Source organism: Triticum aestivum, chromosome 2A (genome assembly GCF_018294505.1).
Source record: "Triticum aestivum cultivar Chinese Spring chromosome 2A, IWGSC CS RefSeq v2.1, whole genome shotgun sequence".
In the NCBI taxonomy this organism is placed as follows: domain Eukaryota; kingdom Viridiplantae; phylum Streptophyta; class Magnoliopsida; order Poales; family Poaceae; genus Triticum; species Triticum aestivum.
Genome location: NC_057797.1, coordinates 768,339,346 through 768,358,851, shown reverse-complemented (window position 1 = coordinate 768,358,851; position 19,506 = coordinate 768,339,346). Strand labels below are relative to the sequence as shown.

At 47.5% G+C, this 19,506-nt stretch overlaps 1 protein-coding gene across 1 annotated transcript; it reads right to left on the bottom strand.

Moving 5' to 3' along the window:
• Nucleotides 1-2,940: 2,940 nt before the first annotated feature.
• On the bottom strand, nucleotides 2,941-8,190 carry LOC123186591 (fructan 6-exohydrolase-like). Its single transcript, XM_044598330.1, has 6 exons — nucleotides 7,954-8,190; nucleotides 7,763-7,771; nucleotides 4,149-5,047; nucleotides 3,670-4,070; nucleotides 3,468-3,564; nucleotides 2,941-3,380 (listed from the first exon to the last, which is right to left on the bottom strand). The coding sequence occupies exons 1-6, from the start codon at nucleotides 8,123-8,125 to the stop codon at nucleotides 3,186-3,188; spliced, it is 1,773 nt and encodes a 590-aa protein (XP_044454265.1). The 5' UTR covers nucleotides 8,126-8,190; the 3' UTR covers nucleotides 2,941-3,185.
• Between the last annotated feature and the right edge of the window lie 11,316 nt (nucleotides 8,191-19,506).

Below are 19,506 nucleotides of genomic sequence, written 5' to 3'. Positions count from 1 at the left end.
CGTGAGAATTCCTTTTTGAGGTGTTTTTTGTCCAGGATTATAAGGCATAATCTACACTGTTATTACTTGGTCCCATCAGATTAACGCTCTTGATTTCTGATTAACGTGAGAATTTTTTGAGAGTCCCTAATTAGTATAGGTATAAATATAGATTATTGTTGTACAGGGTAAGATGGAGACACACATGCCTACTGAGATATAAATTCTGGTTCTGGAAAGACTTTATATCATCTCATTGTTACCTCTTCAGGTACTTTCAATGTCTTAGCTTTCATGGTTTGTACGTACTTTCTAATGAATCAATGTAGATTTTCGACAGAGGGTGTTTTTTATTGACTCAAAATCAGCATCAAGCCATACAATTGTAATGAGTACACACCCGGCCTCTGCATAATTAGGATGCACACAGCCAACACTAACACACACGCAAAGTATCACGTTAGCAAATAGCAAAGTTATTTAAGACCAAAGCTATGCCTAGGCGAAGGGGAAAAAGGGGAAAAACCCGAAAGTGATGAAAACAATGATTGACGACATACAACGGTGGCCATCGGCTCCAATCATCTCTTGACAGCACAAGGACTACGAAGAAGGTTCTTCAAAAGCGGCGTCTTCAAAAAGAGAACGACGTGCAAGCGCCGCCGTCGCCTGATCCGACCATCGAAGATCAGATCGTGGGTTTTCATCTTGAAGATCAAGTCCGAGAAAACTTCGAGCCATGCCCTCATCAAGGTTACGACACATAGCAAGCCACCATTGCCAGGTATAACAAAATGGTAATACCTAGGGTTTTCACCACGGAGCTCGAGACCACCAACAAGAAGTCATCGTATGTTGTCTCCTCCAGTTGCCACGATCCAAACAGGAGTATACACACACGGTCCTGATGGCGGGCTGACGAGCCGTGGCAGGGCTGCTCGCCACAACACGACGAAGTATTTGTCCGGGAGAAAGGATACCGACACCCCCAAAATCCTATGTTCAGGACGCTTCGGAGGTCCATGTGGTCCTCACATGTGGCAGCCAATGGCTGATCTGTATCAGACGACAACACCACACACTGCCACTAGTTCCCCAGCCTCGACCTCGACGCAGACCGCGAAGCATGCCACACAGGAAATAACCATTGTCGCTGGATCAGAAGGTCGAAACCCAGAAGACGACGCCATCCGGCTGCTGCCACAACCTCTAGGTCTAGGGCAGTTTCAGCCAGTAGCATATGGTGCGATCAGAGGGCGCCACCGTCCTTGCGTCGAAGTGGAGCGCAGAGCTCCATGGCCGCCACCTCCCGACGGGGAACCTGGGCGACGGTCGCAACCTTTGGCCACCGTCTTAACCCATTGTGTCCTTGCGCCAGAAAGGTACCACAGGAGCTAGAACTCATAGTGGTTGCGGCTCCCGTACCTCAGCTTGTTGATGCGCCAGCGCCATCACGGAAGGGAAGACGTGCACTGTCGCCCAACCACGATCCCATGTCCTTGCTGCTACCTCCAAAATACTGCGCCAGTCCAGCCGCTGCACGCACGTCACCAAAACACTGCCACAACGCCACGGGACGGAGCCCAGCCGCCGCCGTAAGTCCGCACGGGCAAGCCCGACGGCGCCGGCCGGCGACGGCGAGGAGAGGACGCAGAGAGAGGGCCGCCGCGAAAACTGGATCAGATCCGCCCGAGTCGCCCAGCGGACGACGCGGGGGCAGTTTTCTACTTACCATATTCTACAAGACCATGATTTCCACTAATATTTATACAAAAGACCAAAAGTAGCATGTACCAATACATTTTGATGTGGAGAAATGCCTCATAATTAGTTCTCAAATACATGATGTATCACGGTGGTCTAGCAGATCCTCATTTATGTGAACTCTTAATTATGCCTGCCTGCTAGATAATATTGCTTGCTTGCTTGCAATAAATTATTGTGATTTGTTTTGAAAGGCATGTGAGAAGATAGATAAAAAAGATTAGTGTGCAGTCTATATTTTAGCTAATACCAATGCTTCATTTCAATTGAAAGTAAGTTGCTTCGGTGACGAGGACGACAACATCGACACGAGGCTATCGCGGTGACGACGACAGCGATATCGACACGGGTCTGCCACAGCGGTGACAATATCCACACAATACTGTGGTGGCGGCGGCGACAAGGACGACGACGACATCAACACGGGGCTGCGACGGCGACCATGACGGCCACATTGTAGAACTAATATATATTGATGAATGTATGAATTGTATAACTGACTTGAAAATATAGATGAATGTACAAATATTTGGATGCATGGATGAATTATATAATTGATCATTTTTAAAATCCATAAAGACTTAGTGATGGCGTTGGTCACTATGCGTTCGTGGTTAGTACTAGTGAATAGTGCTAACTTCGATAGCTACTTGTCTACAGTAGTACTGCTAGAATAAACAAGTTCTAAGAAGAGAAGGCTACTTGAAGAACATACAGGGAAAGACAAGAACACGGTGAATACTTTCATGAAAAGTCTAGTGTTTGAGTAGACATTTGTTACAGAAACTGTTCACCAAAATATCTGTATCTTCGAAACGCCCACAGGAACAAGTATAATACTTTCGATTTACGGTGCGAATATAGATATAAGTGTACGGATATACAAAGGAGAATACATAAAATACAGGTACCAATCCATTGGCATCGATCAACGGCATATATAGGATCCGCGCCCCTCGGACATGCGTGCCACAAACTGGGTATCACTCAGTTTTTGTTGGAACATTTACTCCAATTGGATATCACTCAGTTTTTGTTTACATTAGTTCCTTTATTATGGCCTAGGTACCACTACTATTCCAAGGAGCCTAATATTTATTATTTCCAACACCTTATCATTTTTTTAGTTTTTTACATAAAAAGCACACTCATTTATTTTGGGTCCTAGTAAACTAGATGTTTAAAGTGCATGAAAGGTTGTATAAGTGACATATATATAACTTAGAGGAAATGGAAGCTCCCCAAGTGTTTTACACTCATTATTTTCACATTAGAATGCTGCAATAAGCCCTTACTTTTCAGGGAGAATTGCCCAGCGTCTTTCTCGCTCGTACCATGAGATGGTTGCCCAATATGTCATGAGTCGAGCCTCGCTTCTACATATTAAACTGGTGTGTAGTTACTTCTTGGAGCGAGTCAATTTAAATTTACACTTAAGGAAGTCACCCGCCATGCACGACATTTACGGCAGCTGTCGCCAGCGTCCATGCCTCAAGCCTTGACACCTTCACGATGCCGGTCCCGTTATTGAACAGGAACACATGGCTATTGTTGTTCTCCGCGTGCACAGGGTACACCCGTGCTGTGATGCATGTCCGCCCCCCGCCACCAAAGCTCTCCACCACCGAATGGTCAATCTGCTTGTTCATAGAAGGGAACAAATTTACAAGATATTCACTCAATGCATCTAACTAAGCAAAGGATTGATGAAGAATTTTGGTTACCAATGTTCTAAGAGATATGCTCCTCTGGTGCTGCTCGATGTCTATGTCCACAAACCCTCCATACGGTGCCTTGTACACCTTGTCCCTCCCAGTCGATCTACTCATATTGTTGGAACACGTGGTATAGAAGTTAAAACAAGAAACATATGAGTTTGCAGCATCAAAGAGTTCCACCTAAATTAAGGGAGTGTTGTAATCGTACCTTGTGAGGTCGGTGCACATGAGAACTTTGTACTTGCGGTTGTGTCTGAACACTCTGAAGAAGACAGCCGTGTGCTCCCGCAGGTCGCCGGAGGCCATGACGAGTAGCCCGAATGGGCCAACCCCTCCTGGCACACACGCGCCCTTCTCCTCGCATAGCTTCTGCGGGTCCAGCAGCCAGTTGGGCTCGAAGGTCTCAGCCTCTTCCAGCGACGGGATCTCGAAGATGGCATCAACGTCAGTCTGCGCGCCCGCGCCACTGATCTCGTTCACGCCACCGGCATTCACATGTGCTTCTTGCAATGCGGCGACTCGTTTTCTTCTCAACGTCTCAATCTCCTCGATTGGCCACTGTCGTAGCTGCTTACCGTCTCCGTCCAGCCACACCTTCCTCGGAACTATCTGCACACGCACATCATAGCTAATAATATAATTAGGATGATCAGTTAGTTGATTGTAAATTGACCGGAGGATACAAACCTGAACACCGGACCAGCCTCTGGCAAGGTCATCGTACTGGCTATCGGACTCGCTAGCCCATGCCCAGAGCACGCGTCGGTTCTTGCGCGTGTCGAAGAAGGACTTTGAGGCGTATACGTGCCCGTAGTCGAAGCGGCGCCAGGTCCGGCAGTCTTCGACGCTGCGCTCGCCATCCACCTCTGGCACGAAGGTGTCTGCCACATCATCATACCTCCCAATTGCATAGTAGTCCTGGGTCATGTTTGTCACGCTCAGCTTTAGCACATGCCTCATAGCACCGCTCGCTGTTCCAGAAGCGTAGCCGAGTCGCCCCTCCTCTGTACCAGGCTCTGCCACTGGGAATAGGTCCGGGCACTCAACCATGCTGGCGGCACGTGATGTGTACAATGGCAAGTCGTTCCGCTTCCAGTGTCGGAAGTCCTTACTCCGGTAGATGAGCGTGGAGGCAATGCCATTGGGGCCACCGACCTTGGCCGCAATGGCCATACGCCACATACTGTCGCGGCCTACCCACGCCGTGGTAGGGTCGCGGAAGTATTCTCCAGGAACGTCGGCTGGAAGCGATATGACAGGGTTGTAGGCGGGCTTGACCCAATCACGAAGGAGTGGGTCGGCAGGGTTCCTAGGGAAGGCGACGTTCTGCACTTGCACCTTGGCGTTGTCGATGCGGCCAGTGTACATCAAGGCCGGCATGCCACCAGGGAGGATTGTGGTGGAGCCTGACCAGCATCCGTTGTGGTCAAAGGGGGCGGTGGGGTCAAGCGCGATGTCAAGGGCGGCCCAGTTCACAAGGTCACGGGAGACGGAGTGACCCCATGACAGGTTGCCGCTGCCCCATGTCGCGCCCAACGGGTTGTACTGGTAGAAGAGGTGGTATACACCGTTGTGGTACATCGGCCCTGTACGTCCATGCAACGCAAACAATGGTTAGACGTTAAAAAACTGTGGAAGAAATTTTCGGAGCACCAAAAGTTGTGCAAATTAAAGGTCGTTGGAGGCGTTGAACTACTAAAAAAAGTGGCCCAGAGTTGTTTCGTCGTTCGCTAGTACTCTGTGTCGGTGCGGTGTCGTGCGGTGCTGCATGAATGCCCGCGCGACCACGCATTCCTACGTGAAAGAACGAGAGCAAGCGCGCGGCAACAGCAAAAGCAGCGTCGTGCCGCCGTGCAACGTCCGCATCGGATTTCAAAGTAGTTACTACTGTTCACATCAGTGTTGTTCCTTTGCAACTGACAGATCGACCACAACTCAAGGTCCTAGATCATGTATTTTTGCTAGAAAGTTAATGTAATACAATAATGATTGCTGGAATTTGGAGCACTTGTAAGCCAGCCTCCGTATAAGATGCCCTTTGCGATCTAGACACATATATTCAGTATACACAAAATTGATGTATGGAAAACCGATAAATAATGATTTTCGCTAAAGCTCATTAATCCGGTTTTAGGAAAAACCATGCTTTTCTAATCCTGAAACTTATCAGGCTAACCAAGTGCAGTTTTAGGTGGTTAGACCCTTAAGTGTAAATAGGGGACATCGGCAAAAACAATAAGTGATTAGGGAAAATGGGTTTGATAAATCTCCGTATCTAAACATCCCTTCAGTGAGCACTGATATTTACGTGCAATTAGGGTATTGCTGTGGGAGAGGTGTGTGAGTGCGTCGGTGAATGTGTTTAGGCATGCGTGTCTTGTGTTGTGTTTTGTGCGCGTAGGAATTTGAGACAACATTAATGGTAATATATTGTAAAATCAAAAATCGAATTTATTGAATTATTGAAAATTTCTATGTTATGTTATTAATGTATTACATCGAAATGTTGTCATATGGTTGTTGCGAATATAACCGTTAAGAAATATAAGTATCAGACATGTTTTGAGGAGGTTGGAAAGATCATAAAAATGGAGAAGGGGACTTTTGCATTGGTGAGGCTCTGCAAATGGGGATTTGGGGTTTCAAAAGTTGTTTCTTCCGTTGGACTTGCTCTGTCGCAATCATTGGCTGATTTAGGACGGTCTAAAGAAGTAGAAGAGACGGGTCCAAGACGGGAATCTAAAGGAAAATAATAATCAAGCAAGTGTATGATGTCTCCTTCGCACATACTCCAGCTAACAAGCAAGCAAGCACACTGCTCGATGGAGCAAGCAAGCAAAGCAATCATACAAAAGACGTCGTGTACGTACCATTCGGATCTGCTCAGCGCCATCCGGAAGTAACCATGCATGCATGAATGATCTGCTGAGTGCGGTCTTTTGGCGGGCAACCTCCATGGAGGTGGTTATTTTTAAAATTTCAATAATGACATTTTGGAGTTTCAAAAAATTCTGAAAAAAATTTGTACACATTCATATGCATGTATTCTGCATGCGTATAAAGTTTGATGACGGCGAAATAAATTATGGAGAGAGCTACACAAAAAAAGAAAATCCTACCTTTCTAATAATAAACAGTATGTGTACTGTTCATCAGTTTCAGATCACGATTTTCTCTTTTTTGTGTAGCTCTCAGCATAATATATGTCATCTTAAAAATTTAGACATATGTAGGATACATCCATATGAACATGTATGATTTTTTCAGAATTTTTGAAACTTTAAAATATGGTTTTTGACTTTGTCGAAATAACCATCTCCATGGAGGTCACCCGACATTGGCATTGCTCTGCTACGAAAGAAAGTGGCAGAGAAGTTGTTCCGTGGTTCGCAAGTACTGTATGACGATGAAAAAGAACGAGAGCACGCGCGGCAAAAGCAAAAGCAGCGTCGTGCTGCCATGGAACGTCCGCATCGCATTCCAAATAAAGCCACGTGAACTAATCAGGCTACACCAAATTGATTTATAGAAAACCGATTAATAGTCATTTTTGCTAAAACTAATTAATCCGGTTTCTAATCCTGAAATTTGTCAGGCTAACCAAATGCAGTTTTAGGTGGTTAGACCATTAAATGTGAATAGGGGACATCCGCAAAAACAAGTACGTGATTAGGGGAATCTCCGTGTCCAAACAACCCTTTAGTGATCACTGATATTTACTACTAGTACATGCAATTCACGCGTAAATGGATGTGTTTAGGCATGCGTGTCTTGTGTTGTGTTCTGTGCGTGCTGTGTGTGTAGGAATTTGAGACAACATTAATGGTAACATATTGTCCAATTGAAAATGAAATTCATTAAATTATTCAAAATATCTTACATTATTAATGTATTACATCGAATTGCTGTCATATGATTGTTATGAATATGACCGTTAGAAAATATAATTATTATACAAGTTTTGGGGAGGTTGGAAAGATGATAAAAATGCAGAAGGGATCTTTTGGCGAGGCTCTGCAAATGAGCATATGGAGAGTCAAATATTGTTTCCTCCGTTGTACTCGCTCTTATGTTTTCCCTCATTCTTTCTTTACCGTCCGTTCAGTGTTCAATGATGCCAACGTTCCTACCGACAGGTTCAAGACGGTAATCCAGTGAAAAAATCGAGGAAAGTCGACCCTAATCACATGTGTCCAGTATGTGAGCTCTCTCTAGCAAACAAGGAAGGAAGCACAGTGCTCGATCAAGCAAGCAAGCGAAGCGACCATATAGAAGACGTAGAAGAGCGTGTACGTACGTACCATTCGGATCTGCTCAGCATGCACCATCGGGAAGTCACCATGAATGCATGAATGATCCATCCATCCATCATCCGAACCAGCAAATTGGTCGGCCATGTACAGCGCACATGCAAGAAGGATCAGATTAGTTACTAGCTAGTTTAATTCATTCGTTCGTGAAAAGAGAGCAGCTAGATGGAGTTCCTACGTACCGTTCTGCCAGTTCTTGGCGGGCAGGAAGTGGTAGGCGGGCCTGATGCCCACGCCATGGCGGACTTCCGCGGTCTCCGCTTCTGAGAGCCGGCGGAGTGAGGATGACGGCAAGAGGAGAAGGCAGAGGTGGAAGGCGACGATGCACGCAGCGAGAGGGAGTCTGGCGGCCATGGCCACCCACAGTGGAAGCAGCTCTCCCTCTGCTCTGCCCCTGCCTCTACCCCTCAGAGTCTCGTGGTTGCTCTGTCTCTGCTCTCCCCCTCGAAGTCGCCGAATTTATAGCACGCCAGCCAAGGTCTGGACGTCGACGTCGACGTTGGCTCGCAGCAGCGGTGCTAAATATGAGCCGTCCATCGGGCTGTTGATCAGAAGGTCTATTTAAAAAAACCGGAGACAAAAGCTTTGCCTCATCTTATTAATAAAAAAGAGGGGTAATATGGTCTCAAATGGGTCATTATTCCTGGACAAATGAAAACAAAAGCCTATTCTCAAGACATCAAATATCCCATATGTTTTGCCCCAGCCAGAACCCAATTTCTAGACTCCGCCTTGATATGATCGACCACAATGGTCCGCACCGTGGCTTGGCTTTCTTTTGAAACACCCTGGCATTCCTCTCGTCCCACAGCTCTCATGATACAAGCATTAGAAGAGAGGATACGGCCTTCCTCCTGTGACCTCGTCCAAGGACGGTCCTCTCCCACCATTGCTTGACCGTGGGGATCCCAGCCCAAGCAATGACATCCAACTCTGAAACGTCGAGCCAACACTTAACCACATTCTAAATGCGTGTGGAGAACCTGCAATGCAAGAGGAAGTGCGCCGCCGTCTCAGGCTCCCTCTTACAGAGTTGACATAAGTTACAATTTGGCCATCCTCTCCTCTGAAACCGATCCGCCGTCCAGACTCGATTCATGATGACAAGTCACGCAAAGAATTTACACTTGGGAAGCCCCCAATTACCCCAGACGATCCGTGTCATGTTGGAGGTCACAGTCCCTCAAATTGCACCTTGTAGGGCCGATGACAAAGTGTAAATTTCATTGGCCGTGAGGTTCCAAACTATGTCATCATGCAGCAGTATGTGCCGAATCATCTCCCAAAGTGGTCTGGAACTAATCAAAACTAGGGGACCCGAGCAGCAGTTGATTAGTTTAATTTGGTCCAGGGAAAAAGTTTAGCTGAGGTGGCACGAGCATGGGCACATTCCGGGGAAGAATTTTCTTTATGACAGGCAGGTGCGGTAGTCGTGAACCTGAATCCTGACCACCTGATCATTTCCTTGTATCATAACTACAAGGTATGATCCTCAGCAGCGCACAGGCATAAGAAACTTCTAAGAATTCTAAAAGAGAGCAGCAACGTGCGCGACGTGCCAGCCTGCAGCATCGGCGTTGCAGGGTGCACAGGGACCCAGGGCGCACTAGTATTGAATTGAACCAACTAGAACCATGGGCCAAATGGAAATAAAAAAAAGGAAATCAAAAAAAACCATGGGCCAAACTACCCACGACATACGATTATCCAATGGAAAAATGACTACATATAGTTTTGCTATTTCTCATGCACTTTTTCTTAACACGGGTCCGACGCAAACGCTCATAATACGTGCATACATTCACCCCTATGAACGCACGACAAAAACGTCTCCTCCCACTAAAAGCGCGTTGCTGGAAATTCCAAAATAAATTCAGAAATAATGTGAGCACCAGGATTTGAACCCTACTGGGCTGGAAATACCACCGCCTTTTTAATCATCCAATCACAAATTGGTTTGCTATTTCTCAGACACTTATTAACACGTCTTATACGAACAAACTAATCCACGTCGATCGGTGCACGATGGTGGAGAGCTTCGCCAATGCCGGGCGGACGTGCATGACGACAACTGTACATGCCCAACAATTAAGAGCATCTACAGCAGGTGCCTTATATCTGTCTCAAACGCACGGATTAGTTGTCCAGTCATTGGCCGGTTACAAAAAAACGACCCAACAAGAAGCTCTGAAAAGGGCCTCAAACACTCGGACTGACCGGCACCCCTCATATTCGTCCCAAATGTAAGGCGGATATGATGCGGACCGGACGCGTCCGCCACGTCAGCCCGGCCCACCGCTGGCCGACCCCAACCCCAAAAATCCTCCGTCCGGAAGAAACCCTAGCTCACTCCACTCCGCTTCGCTCCCCGACGCTCCCATTTCCCCAATCCGTTCAGTCCCTAGCGCCGGCGAGCATGTCCAGCACCGGCAGCCACTCCAAGGGCAGCTTCGGAGACGAGGATGATCTGGCGCTCCATAAAATATCACGCTCGAGCGCTCGCGGATCGATACGGGCGGCAGCTCCGGGTTCGGTGCGATGCCACATGTCCCCTGTCACCACAGCGCTGATGTCGACCCTTCCCGCCCCACGCGCAGATCTGCAAGGTCTGCGCGATCTGCTCCTACCGCCCGATAGCCTCATCGACCTCCGACCACTGCTCGGCGCCGGCAGCGGTGGGTTCTAGTGCCTGCTCCGCCGACGCAGCGGATGCGGATTCCGGACTCGGAGGCAGGTCCCGACCGTCGTGAGAGGCAGAGGGCAAGGGAGATGGGGGGCTGGTCCGACGTGGCTGCGCAGTCCGCCCGCCGCCGTCGCCTTATGCCGATGCCCGGAGATAAGGAGCGACTCCTCGAGTGGTGTGCTATCGGTCACTTACTGAGGCGGAGACGAAGGCCCGACGGCTCCGGAGGATCAACGCTAAGCAGCTCCAACTCGGCATTGAGCAATCCGAGCGGGAGGTGGCGGAGGCAGCGGCGATGGTGGCCAAGATCAAGCGGAAGCAAGACCGCATCGTGCGGCGCTTGCAAGGCTATATCGTCATCTTCGACTCCTCTGATGACGGGTCCGACGGCTCCGACGTCGACCCACCTCCTGCCGCGGACTCCTATAGCTGTGCCGGCGACCGAAAGGGTAAAGGGCCGGTGAGCAAGTGGTGAAGCTCGCCCTCTCCTGTTTATAATCTAATTATAGTATATAGTTACAATGGGCCGGATCGTTGAACTCTATGACTTATGCCCATTTGGTGATCTTTTGGTGATGTTTAATTATGTGAATTATGCCCGTTTCGTATCAGTATATATGTCTGTTTTCTGTCGACTTTGATTGTTTGGTAATCTACGTAGTATGTTGCATGAATTTGTCTGGACATAGGGTTCGGAATATGAGATAAGTGTGTGTGGAGGTGCGAATTTAGAGAGTGTTTGGACAGTGTTCGTGGGCGTGCTCGAACGCTTCCGCGGATGTATAGGGGCCGGATTTACCAAGTCCGGTTGTGATGCTCTAATGGGACAGAGCGTGTCCAAGTCAAGCTGTAGGGGGTTAGCTGGGGACCGCGGTGCCAACGGCTGGGTTGCACCGGGCGCCGATCGTGACGCGAGGAACTGCCGAAGTGAAAGAAGGGCAACTTTTTTGAGATTTGGCGACGACGGGCAGCGACGTGCATGAGGGCGACGACGGGCAGCGACGTGCATGAGGGCGACGGGCTAACGGCGGCTGTACATGTACAGTAATTAACAGGACAGAGACCGGTGCCGTGAACGGTGCAGCCAGCGGCTGGAGTTTGCTTGACAACGTAACCTTATAGTGGGGTGCAAGTGCCCGAGCGAGCACGTATGCATGAGTACGTGAAAGCACGAGAGCCAGCGCGCGCAGCAAAAGCAAAAGCCATGCAACGTCCGTGTCCGATTTCACATATTGCCACGTGAACTAATCAAATCAAACTCTCCTTCTCTTCAATGGAAGGATTGAGAGAACGATGTTGCACTCGAATTAAGCTTCAATATAACACAATAACATGTATAGCATACTAATTAAAATTACTGGACGAAGATACTGTACAAGATTAACCTAGTGAAAATAATAATGGATCTGAACCAATGTTGTCATAAAAGAAGACCAGCGTACAAACGATCTCTCAGAAAGACGTCTACTATTCTTTTCTGCATTGTTTAAAACCTAAAAACAACACAACAAATATATTTGCCTTAAGTTAATTGTGATAGTCTATTCTCAAGGATTTTGTACAATATGCATACGTGGTCAACACAGATTTTTACAAGCTCTTGAGGATGGTTCCCTCGCATTTGCGAGGACCACTTTGCTAGTTCTAAAAGAGAGCAGCAACGTGTGAGATGGGGCAGACTGCAGCGCACAGGGACCCAGGGCGAACTGTATGGAATTGAACCCCACTAGAACCATGTGCCAAATTACCCACGACATACGATTATCCAATGGAAAAATGACTATATACGGTTTTACTATTTCTCAGACACTTATTAACAACGAACAAACTAATCCACGTCTATCGGTGCACGGTGGTGGAGAGCTTCGCCGAGGCCGGGCAGCCGGGCATGACGGCGACTGTACATGTCAAGCTGGAGGCGGGGTAGCTTGGGACGGTGCCGTGAACGGTGCATCCAGCGGCTGGACTTTGCTTGACAACGTAGCCTTATAGTGCGGTGCAAGTGCCCGAGCGAGCACGTATGCATGTGAATACGTGAAAGCTAGAGAGCAACGTCCGTATCCGATTCCAAATATGGTCACGTGAACTAAACAAATCAATCACTGCTTCTACTACTAGGCACTAGCTACAGTTTGCTACTCCTCGCGGAACGTGGATTTTTCCTAACCGATTGCGCGCACAACCTGTATCCTTGCCGTCCATCCAGGGCACTGTCCAATCAACCTGCCCCACCATGTTGTCAGCCATACAGTGTATTCCCTGGTCATGTGATATTCTATGGTGTGTATATGAAGCAGTATTGCAGCAAATGTGGGGCCATGGCCTATAGATTCTCCTGACAACCAGACCCATGGCCCGTGTCCTTTAGATTCGTCAGGAGGGTTAAACGTGGTGGGTCCCACATTTGCTGGGATACTGGTGATAATGTGCTGCTCATTATCTATGCAAGTCTAGACACAAATTCGGTAACGCATATGTTTAATCTGGTCAGTAATTCATAAGTCCCAAAAAATGGTAGTAGTAACATTCATAAAAATGCCACTTTCTAGCAGAGTCGACAAAGGGGCAAAAAATCATAAAAGTTCTACTGAACTTGTGATAAAGTCCATACGTTGCCTTCATTAAGTTTTGTACTATTTTTATAACCTTCAAATTCACATGTACACAAAGTTATTCAAGGATTCATACAAAATGCCAGCTCGCTAAACATAAAGTTCCATTAACATCAATATGGCAAGAAAAAACATTCTCTGTTACATACAACAATAAAGTTTTTCAGCAATTTATACAAAAAGACCGCTTTGTAGAAACAGAGTTCTTTGTAAAGAGATAAAGTCCTTCATCAATTTTCAGCAAAGAACGATCCAGACATCCAAAAAGTTCTTGTACAAATCTGCCTAAAAAATATCAATCTATGCTGAGAACTTGGAAATAAAGCATGTCTATACACAGGGATTTTGCCTGTCAGTGCAAACAAATAAACTGCAGCTTATTTTATCTATACAACGGGCATCAGAGAGCTGAGAGGAAGCCTTAACGCAGATAAAACTTAATCCAGCTTGTAGTCAAATCCCAACAAACAATCAGAGGGCCTAAATTGTGCTAGCCTTTTTGTGGACAGAAATCCATCAAGCTAGCCCACGCAAGTTCATCACAGAGAACACAAGACCAAGATTAAATGTGGTGGGTCCATGTGCTACTAGATCCATCACGCAACAAACAATTTTACATTGCTGCAATAAAATCCTAATCACCTTGAACTACAAATCCATTGGCAAGCAAGAAGAGGCAATCTCAGCTCGTGAGCTTGAGGAGGAGGCACAAGACAGCCTGTTCATCGCTGGATCTGGTGGCAGGAGACGTCGACGCGCGGGAGCCTTGGTGAGTACGGACCTGCAAGATCCGCAGCAAGCTGGGTGACGGCGAGCAAGCCGGGGACACCGCGAGGCACGCCGTGGTATGGAGGAGCTGATCTGGCCGAAGGCCTCCAGATCGGGAGGGCGGCCGGCTGTGGTGGAGGAGAGGGGATGGGAGGAGGACCGGCTGTGGGGGAGGTGACGGGAGAATGGAGGCGTAGGTACATATTTGATCTGTATACCGGCCGGTGAAGGAGGAATATATTTTACAGGCCCTGGGTCTAGTGGGCCAGCCGGCTCGGATCCGCATGTAGCATGTGCGGTCGAGATTGGCGTTGCGCGCACAACGGGTTAGGAATTGCCTTATTCGCTCCTCGCGTCGTTTCGGTCCTATGTTGTTTACCTCCTTTGCATATGCACGAATCTCTCCTTGCAACAGACTTGTCAATGACAACTTAAGGTATCTACGTAGTGATCACAGATGTTTACGTGCGACTCACGCATGGTCTAGTGTTGAGTGCGTGCCTGTGATTACGAGTTGGAAACAACTCAATAATTTAGTAATCGATATCACACTACTAAATTATTGAAAATATAATGTACATAAAATTAAACTATTGCGTCAAATTGTTGTTCAAAATGGATATCATTTCCTTTTATCATAACTGCATGGCTGACCCTGACAAAGGCATCATCATCCTCAGCAGTGCGCATGCACAAGAAACTTGTAAGAATTCTAAAAGAGAGCAGCAACGTGCGAGACGTGCCAGCCTGCAGCTTCGGCGTTGAAGGCGCACAGGGACCCGGCGCGCACCTAGTATTGAACTGACTGAACCCACTAGAACCATGGGCCAAACTACCCACGACATACAATTATCCCATGGAAAAATGACTATATACGGTTTTGCTTTTTCTCACGGACTTGTTAACACGTCTTGTACGAACAAACTAATCCACGTCGATCGGTGCACGGTGGTGGAGAGCTTTGCCGACGCCGGGCGGATGTGCATGACGGCGACTGTGCATGCCCAGCAATTAACGGGACAAACCGGCCGGTGTCCAAGTCAAGCTGGAGGCGGGGTAGCTGGGAACGGTGCCGTGAACGGTGCAGCCAGCGGCTGGATTGCCCCGGCCGGGAGGTGGAGCATGCTCTCTCTCTCTCTCTCTCTCTCTCTCTCTCTCTCTCTCTCTCTCTCTCTCTCTCTCTCTCTCTCTCTCTCTCTCTCTCTCTACCATATGCGTGTACAACATGTAAACATCAGTGATCACTAGATATCACGAGTTGTCGTCAAATGGTGCAACCAAGTTTGTAGTCTTTATTTATTATTCTAGCTATTGATAGTTTTCCCTACAGACATGGTTATACTATGCACCGACTTTCAAAAAAAAAATCTTCTTTTTGAAAGAGGTCATACTATGCACTAACTTCAGTAATGGCCGATGCTTCCAGAATCTTGAGAATCGAGTCTTCCCCCAGCTTGTCCCAGAATCTTAAACCCATATGTTCTTGAGAATCGGGTCTTCCCCCAATGATGTGAACATATACAGCTAGGATTGTCGGAAAAACATGGGTCCAAGATTCTGTGAGAAGCTAGATGGCGAGTCAATTCTCAAGATTGAGAATCGGCCAAAAGAATTAGGCCTAAATTCGGTTTGATCTGTTGGACTTCAAACGTGTGCACAAGTGGAACAACACTTGGACACAAAACAGTCCTATCACGGCTGGCCACACACAGTCATGGGCTTATTTATGATGGCTTCCTTTCTCGGCCGTCTGTTCAGTGTCCAGAGATGGCAACGTTCCTACCGGGAATCTACAGAAAATCGGTGATCGACGATTTTAGAGTCCAAAATTATGTCTTCCCTTCTTCCTCTACTGTCAGTTTAGTGACACTACTCCACTGATGGTAACGTTCCTACCCACAAGTTCAAGTCGAGAGTCTAAAGGAAAATCAAGGATGAAATCAAGTGTAACACACGTGTCCAGGATGTGACGTCTCCTTCCTACGTACCTAATCCAGCAAGCGAGCAGGCAAACCAATGTAGAAGGAGAAGAGCGCGTAAGTATACATACCATTCGGAAGCACCATCCGGAATTAAGTCACCATGCATGAATGATCCGAACCAGCAAATTGGTCAGGCATGTATACTAGTACGGTACACACAAAGGATCGGACAGGTTGCACTGTCACGCCGGCCCGAGCCACTTCCTCCGCCTCCGGGACGCCACCTCTGCAAGACTGCAACCATCACCCTATTGACTCCCTTCTCCAGCGTCGGTGAGACCTGTTAACCTTTGACTCACCGCCACTAGTGATTGATGCCTTAGACGGTGACTCCTCGCCTTTTTCTCTAGTGAAATCAATCTATGCCGTTGACGTTTAGCAAAACTAGAATTTCATTGTGTGATGTTTATATTAAGGAGCCTCGACTTTTGGTTCCGTCTCAGGCTCCTAAAATCTTAGTTCCGGCCCCATATGATGAACTGCGCTCTCTTCTTCAGAGAGCCAACAGGGTGAGGAGGACGGAGAGGGGAGAAGGTGGAGGTGAAAGGCGACGATGTATGCGGCGTGAGGGAGTCCGGCCATTGCCATCCATGAATTAGTTCAAGTTCTCGGTCATGTATACATGATGCTAACAATGATGTGCAATCTAGACAAGAGAACCTCTAATCCTGCTGAAGGCGATGCTCAACCTGATCCTGAACCGTCCAAGCCTTGTATCTCCTAGTCGTTCATTGTTTTAGCCCATAAAGGGCATTAGGGGGAGCACCATCCCCATGAGCTATGTCCACCATGGTATGTCCCCTCTCATCAACTTCAAATCTCTAAAAAAAATCTAACATGAGTGATCATTGATTGATGGACATAAAAATTGGATTGGAATCCATTATTATAGTATAAATTTAGAAACTGAATTTGTCTTGTCAAAGATGGACTATTTGTTAGTATTCTTCTAGTGTTTACATCAATGAAAACATGGTTTTAGTTTAGGCCTTCTTCACGGTCTACATGGTTTATGGTCGGGCCGATGCTCATTTGTTTGTAAGAGCTAAAGTTTGGACCTCCTTTACCAAATTTCTGCCTCCTTCCCTGCACCCACCATGGCCTCCTCGCGCTCCAAAGCCCACTGGGACAGCCTCTCGTCCGAACTAGAGAAGGAGATGGACGATTTCTGCCGGTTCCAGGCCGCAAATGGACAAACCGACGCCGGCCTAATGGAGGACGCATACGAGGACGAGTTGGCGCCACCCTCCTCGCCAATGCATGCCGGCATCACCATTGGCGAGGCTCATACCCACTACACGGACGTGGTGCGGGAGGAGCAGGAGGCCAATTTCTGACTGGCGCAGGCGAACCATGACTACAACCTCGTTTTCCTCAACGAGTACCGGCGCGCGAAGGACCAACTCGTCGCCGGCACGACCTTCATGTCAGACGTGGAGTGGTGAAGAAGGAGTCGCTGCTCAACTCCTATCGCTCCGGCCGTGACATCCGTCGCGACCGCTTGCGGTACGGCGACTATCAGGTGGAATTATAGGCCGCCTACAAGGGGATGAACGAGGCGGCGGATGAGGTGTTCGGCAAGAGCGATGAGGAGGACATCGCCAACTCCGCCAAGGCCCCGCCCCGCCACCACGACCAAGATGTTGGCATGTCCGCCGACACCGTCGGCAGCGCAGATGAGTAGTGCATGGTAGGTCGCTGTCGCTCGAGTCCCAAGAAGGCCACCACTCCTTCCCTCCCACTGAACCTAAGCTTGGCGGGTTGATCATTGTTGTCACCCGATTAGCCGCTCAGACTGCGGATGCAGAGCTGGAGACCGCCAATGCGGAACTGGAGAAGGCGAAGGCAACAGCCGGAGCTTGACTTTGCGGGGCTCACGGCCGGATATGGGGAACGGGTGTTGGCGATCATTTAGATTAGATTTTGAGTAGGTTTAGTAAAAATTTGTCCAAAATGTATTAAATTTCGTCCGGTTTATACGAAAATCCGTCGGGTTTGCATGAATTTCTTCCGGATAGTTGAAAGAGCGTTTGAAATGTAAGCGAGCGGCATTGGATGACCGGCTCTCGCATCCATGTCTTTGGACTGGTCCTCCGGTCCGCGGACGGATGTGGGAAAGAATTTGTAGGTCAACGTTGAAGATGCCCTAATGTAGCAAGCGAGCAAGCAAGGAGAAGAGTAAGTACATACATACCATTCGGATCTACTCAGCACCATCCGCAAGTGACCATGCATGAATGATCCGAACCAGCAAATTGGTCGGACATGTACAGTAGTACAGTACACACAAAAGATCAGCCAGGTTGCACTGTCACGCCTGCGCGAGAGCCTTCCCCCGTCGCCGGGATGCCACCTCTGCAACCACAACTCCCCTACTCCAGCATCGGCGACACCATGACACCCGCACCTGTTAACTCTCAACTCCCCACCACTATGATTCTGAGGGTGGAAACTCGCAGTGGATAATCCAAAATATCCAATATTCGTATTTAAGAAAATGCCTATTTGTATATGAAATATCCGCATCTGAACTAAAATGAAAATGGAAATGATCCTTATCCACATTTATTTAAAAAATATATGATATGAGATTTTGACACAAATATAGATACGAAAGTGGACATATCCGTATCATGAGATTATGGGAGGTATTTTTAAAATTCTAGCCCCAATATGCCAATTATCCAACATAAAAGCCAAATAAGTGGTCACATTTTAGTCTTTATATGATTAAATTTAAAAATCATTATGCATTACACTAGTATTTATTCATAAACCTATTTATCAATGACTTATTGTATGTCGCAAGTTGATTATTTCGTGTCACGTAGCTATCGACTAATTTTCTTAAGCAATATGTCCCTATTATTCGCATCCGTTCTGAATCAGTGAACATCCATTACGTATCCGTATTAGAGTAACATCTCATCCACATTCATATCCAATAACATGCATATTCACATTGGTATTCGTGTTAAAAATATAAAAATGAAAGTGATAAAAGCAATATTAGATTCGCATCTGATCCGTTTCCAGCCCCAATTCTGAGGGTCTCGCCGGGTGCCCTAGACAATGCCACATTGCCTTTCTATTTTGGAAAATCAATTGACGCCATGGATGTCTAGCAACACTATAATTTCATTTTTTTATATTTATGTTAAGGGGACTGAGTTTTATTTCGGCCCCGGACACATAAAAACTTAGGACCGCCCCGGTATGGCGGAGTGTGCGCTCGGCTTGGAAGAGCCGGCGGTTCCTCTGCTCTCGCCGTCGGCGAGTCGCCGAATTTATAGTACCTACGCCCTGGAGGACGTTGAAAAGCGCAGTAGTAGTATTATTTTGTCAAAGTGAGAAAGTTGGCTGAGGTGGCATGCGCATGGGCATACATATTCTGAAGAATTTTCTATACAAGACGCATGTCCCAATGACCCGATCCATATCTATTCACAATCCCATAATCCATTCCACCACGTTTCTCGATCGTCTCGTTAGTCGTAGTCTCGCCGACACCGGGGTACGGCGTCTCCGCCCTCCTCCAATAGCACAGCCGCAGTGTGACGTGGCGCCTGGTGGCCGGTCTTCCGTCACAGTGTGTGGCGTCTGATTATGCATATTAGTCGTACTTAAAATAAAGTTAGTCATAACCTAGCGGCCTATGAGCGCAATGCTTCCCGTACTGCTTTTTTTGTT

What these genes read in the sequence shown, in the direction of transcription:
- LOC123186591 (XM_044598330.1), bottom strand. Translation starts at nt 8,125, where the DNA reads ATGGCCGCCAGACTCCCTCTCGCTGCGTGCATCGTCGCCTTCCACCTC. An exon ending in GAGGCTGGTCCGGTGTTCAG is followed by an intron (nt 4,071 to 4,148) that starts GTTTGTATCCTC and finishes GTGCGTGTGCAG; the next exon opens with ATAGTTCCGAGGAAGGTGTG. An exon ending in ATGTGCACCGACCTCACAAG is followed by an intron (nt 3,565 to 3,669) that starts GTACGATTACAA and finishes CAATATGAGTAG; the next exon opens with ATCGACTGGGAGGGACAAGG.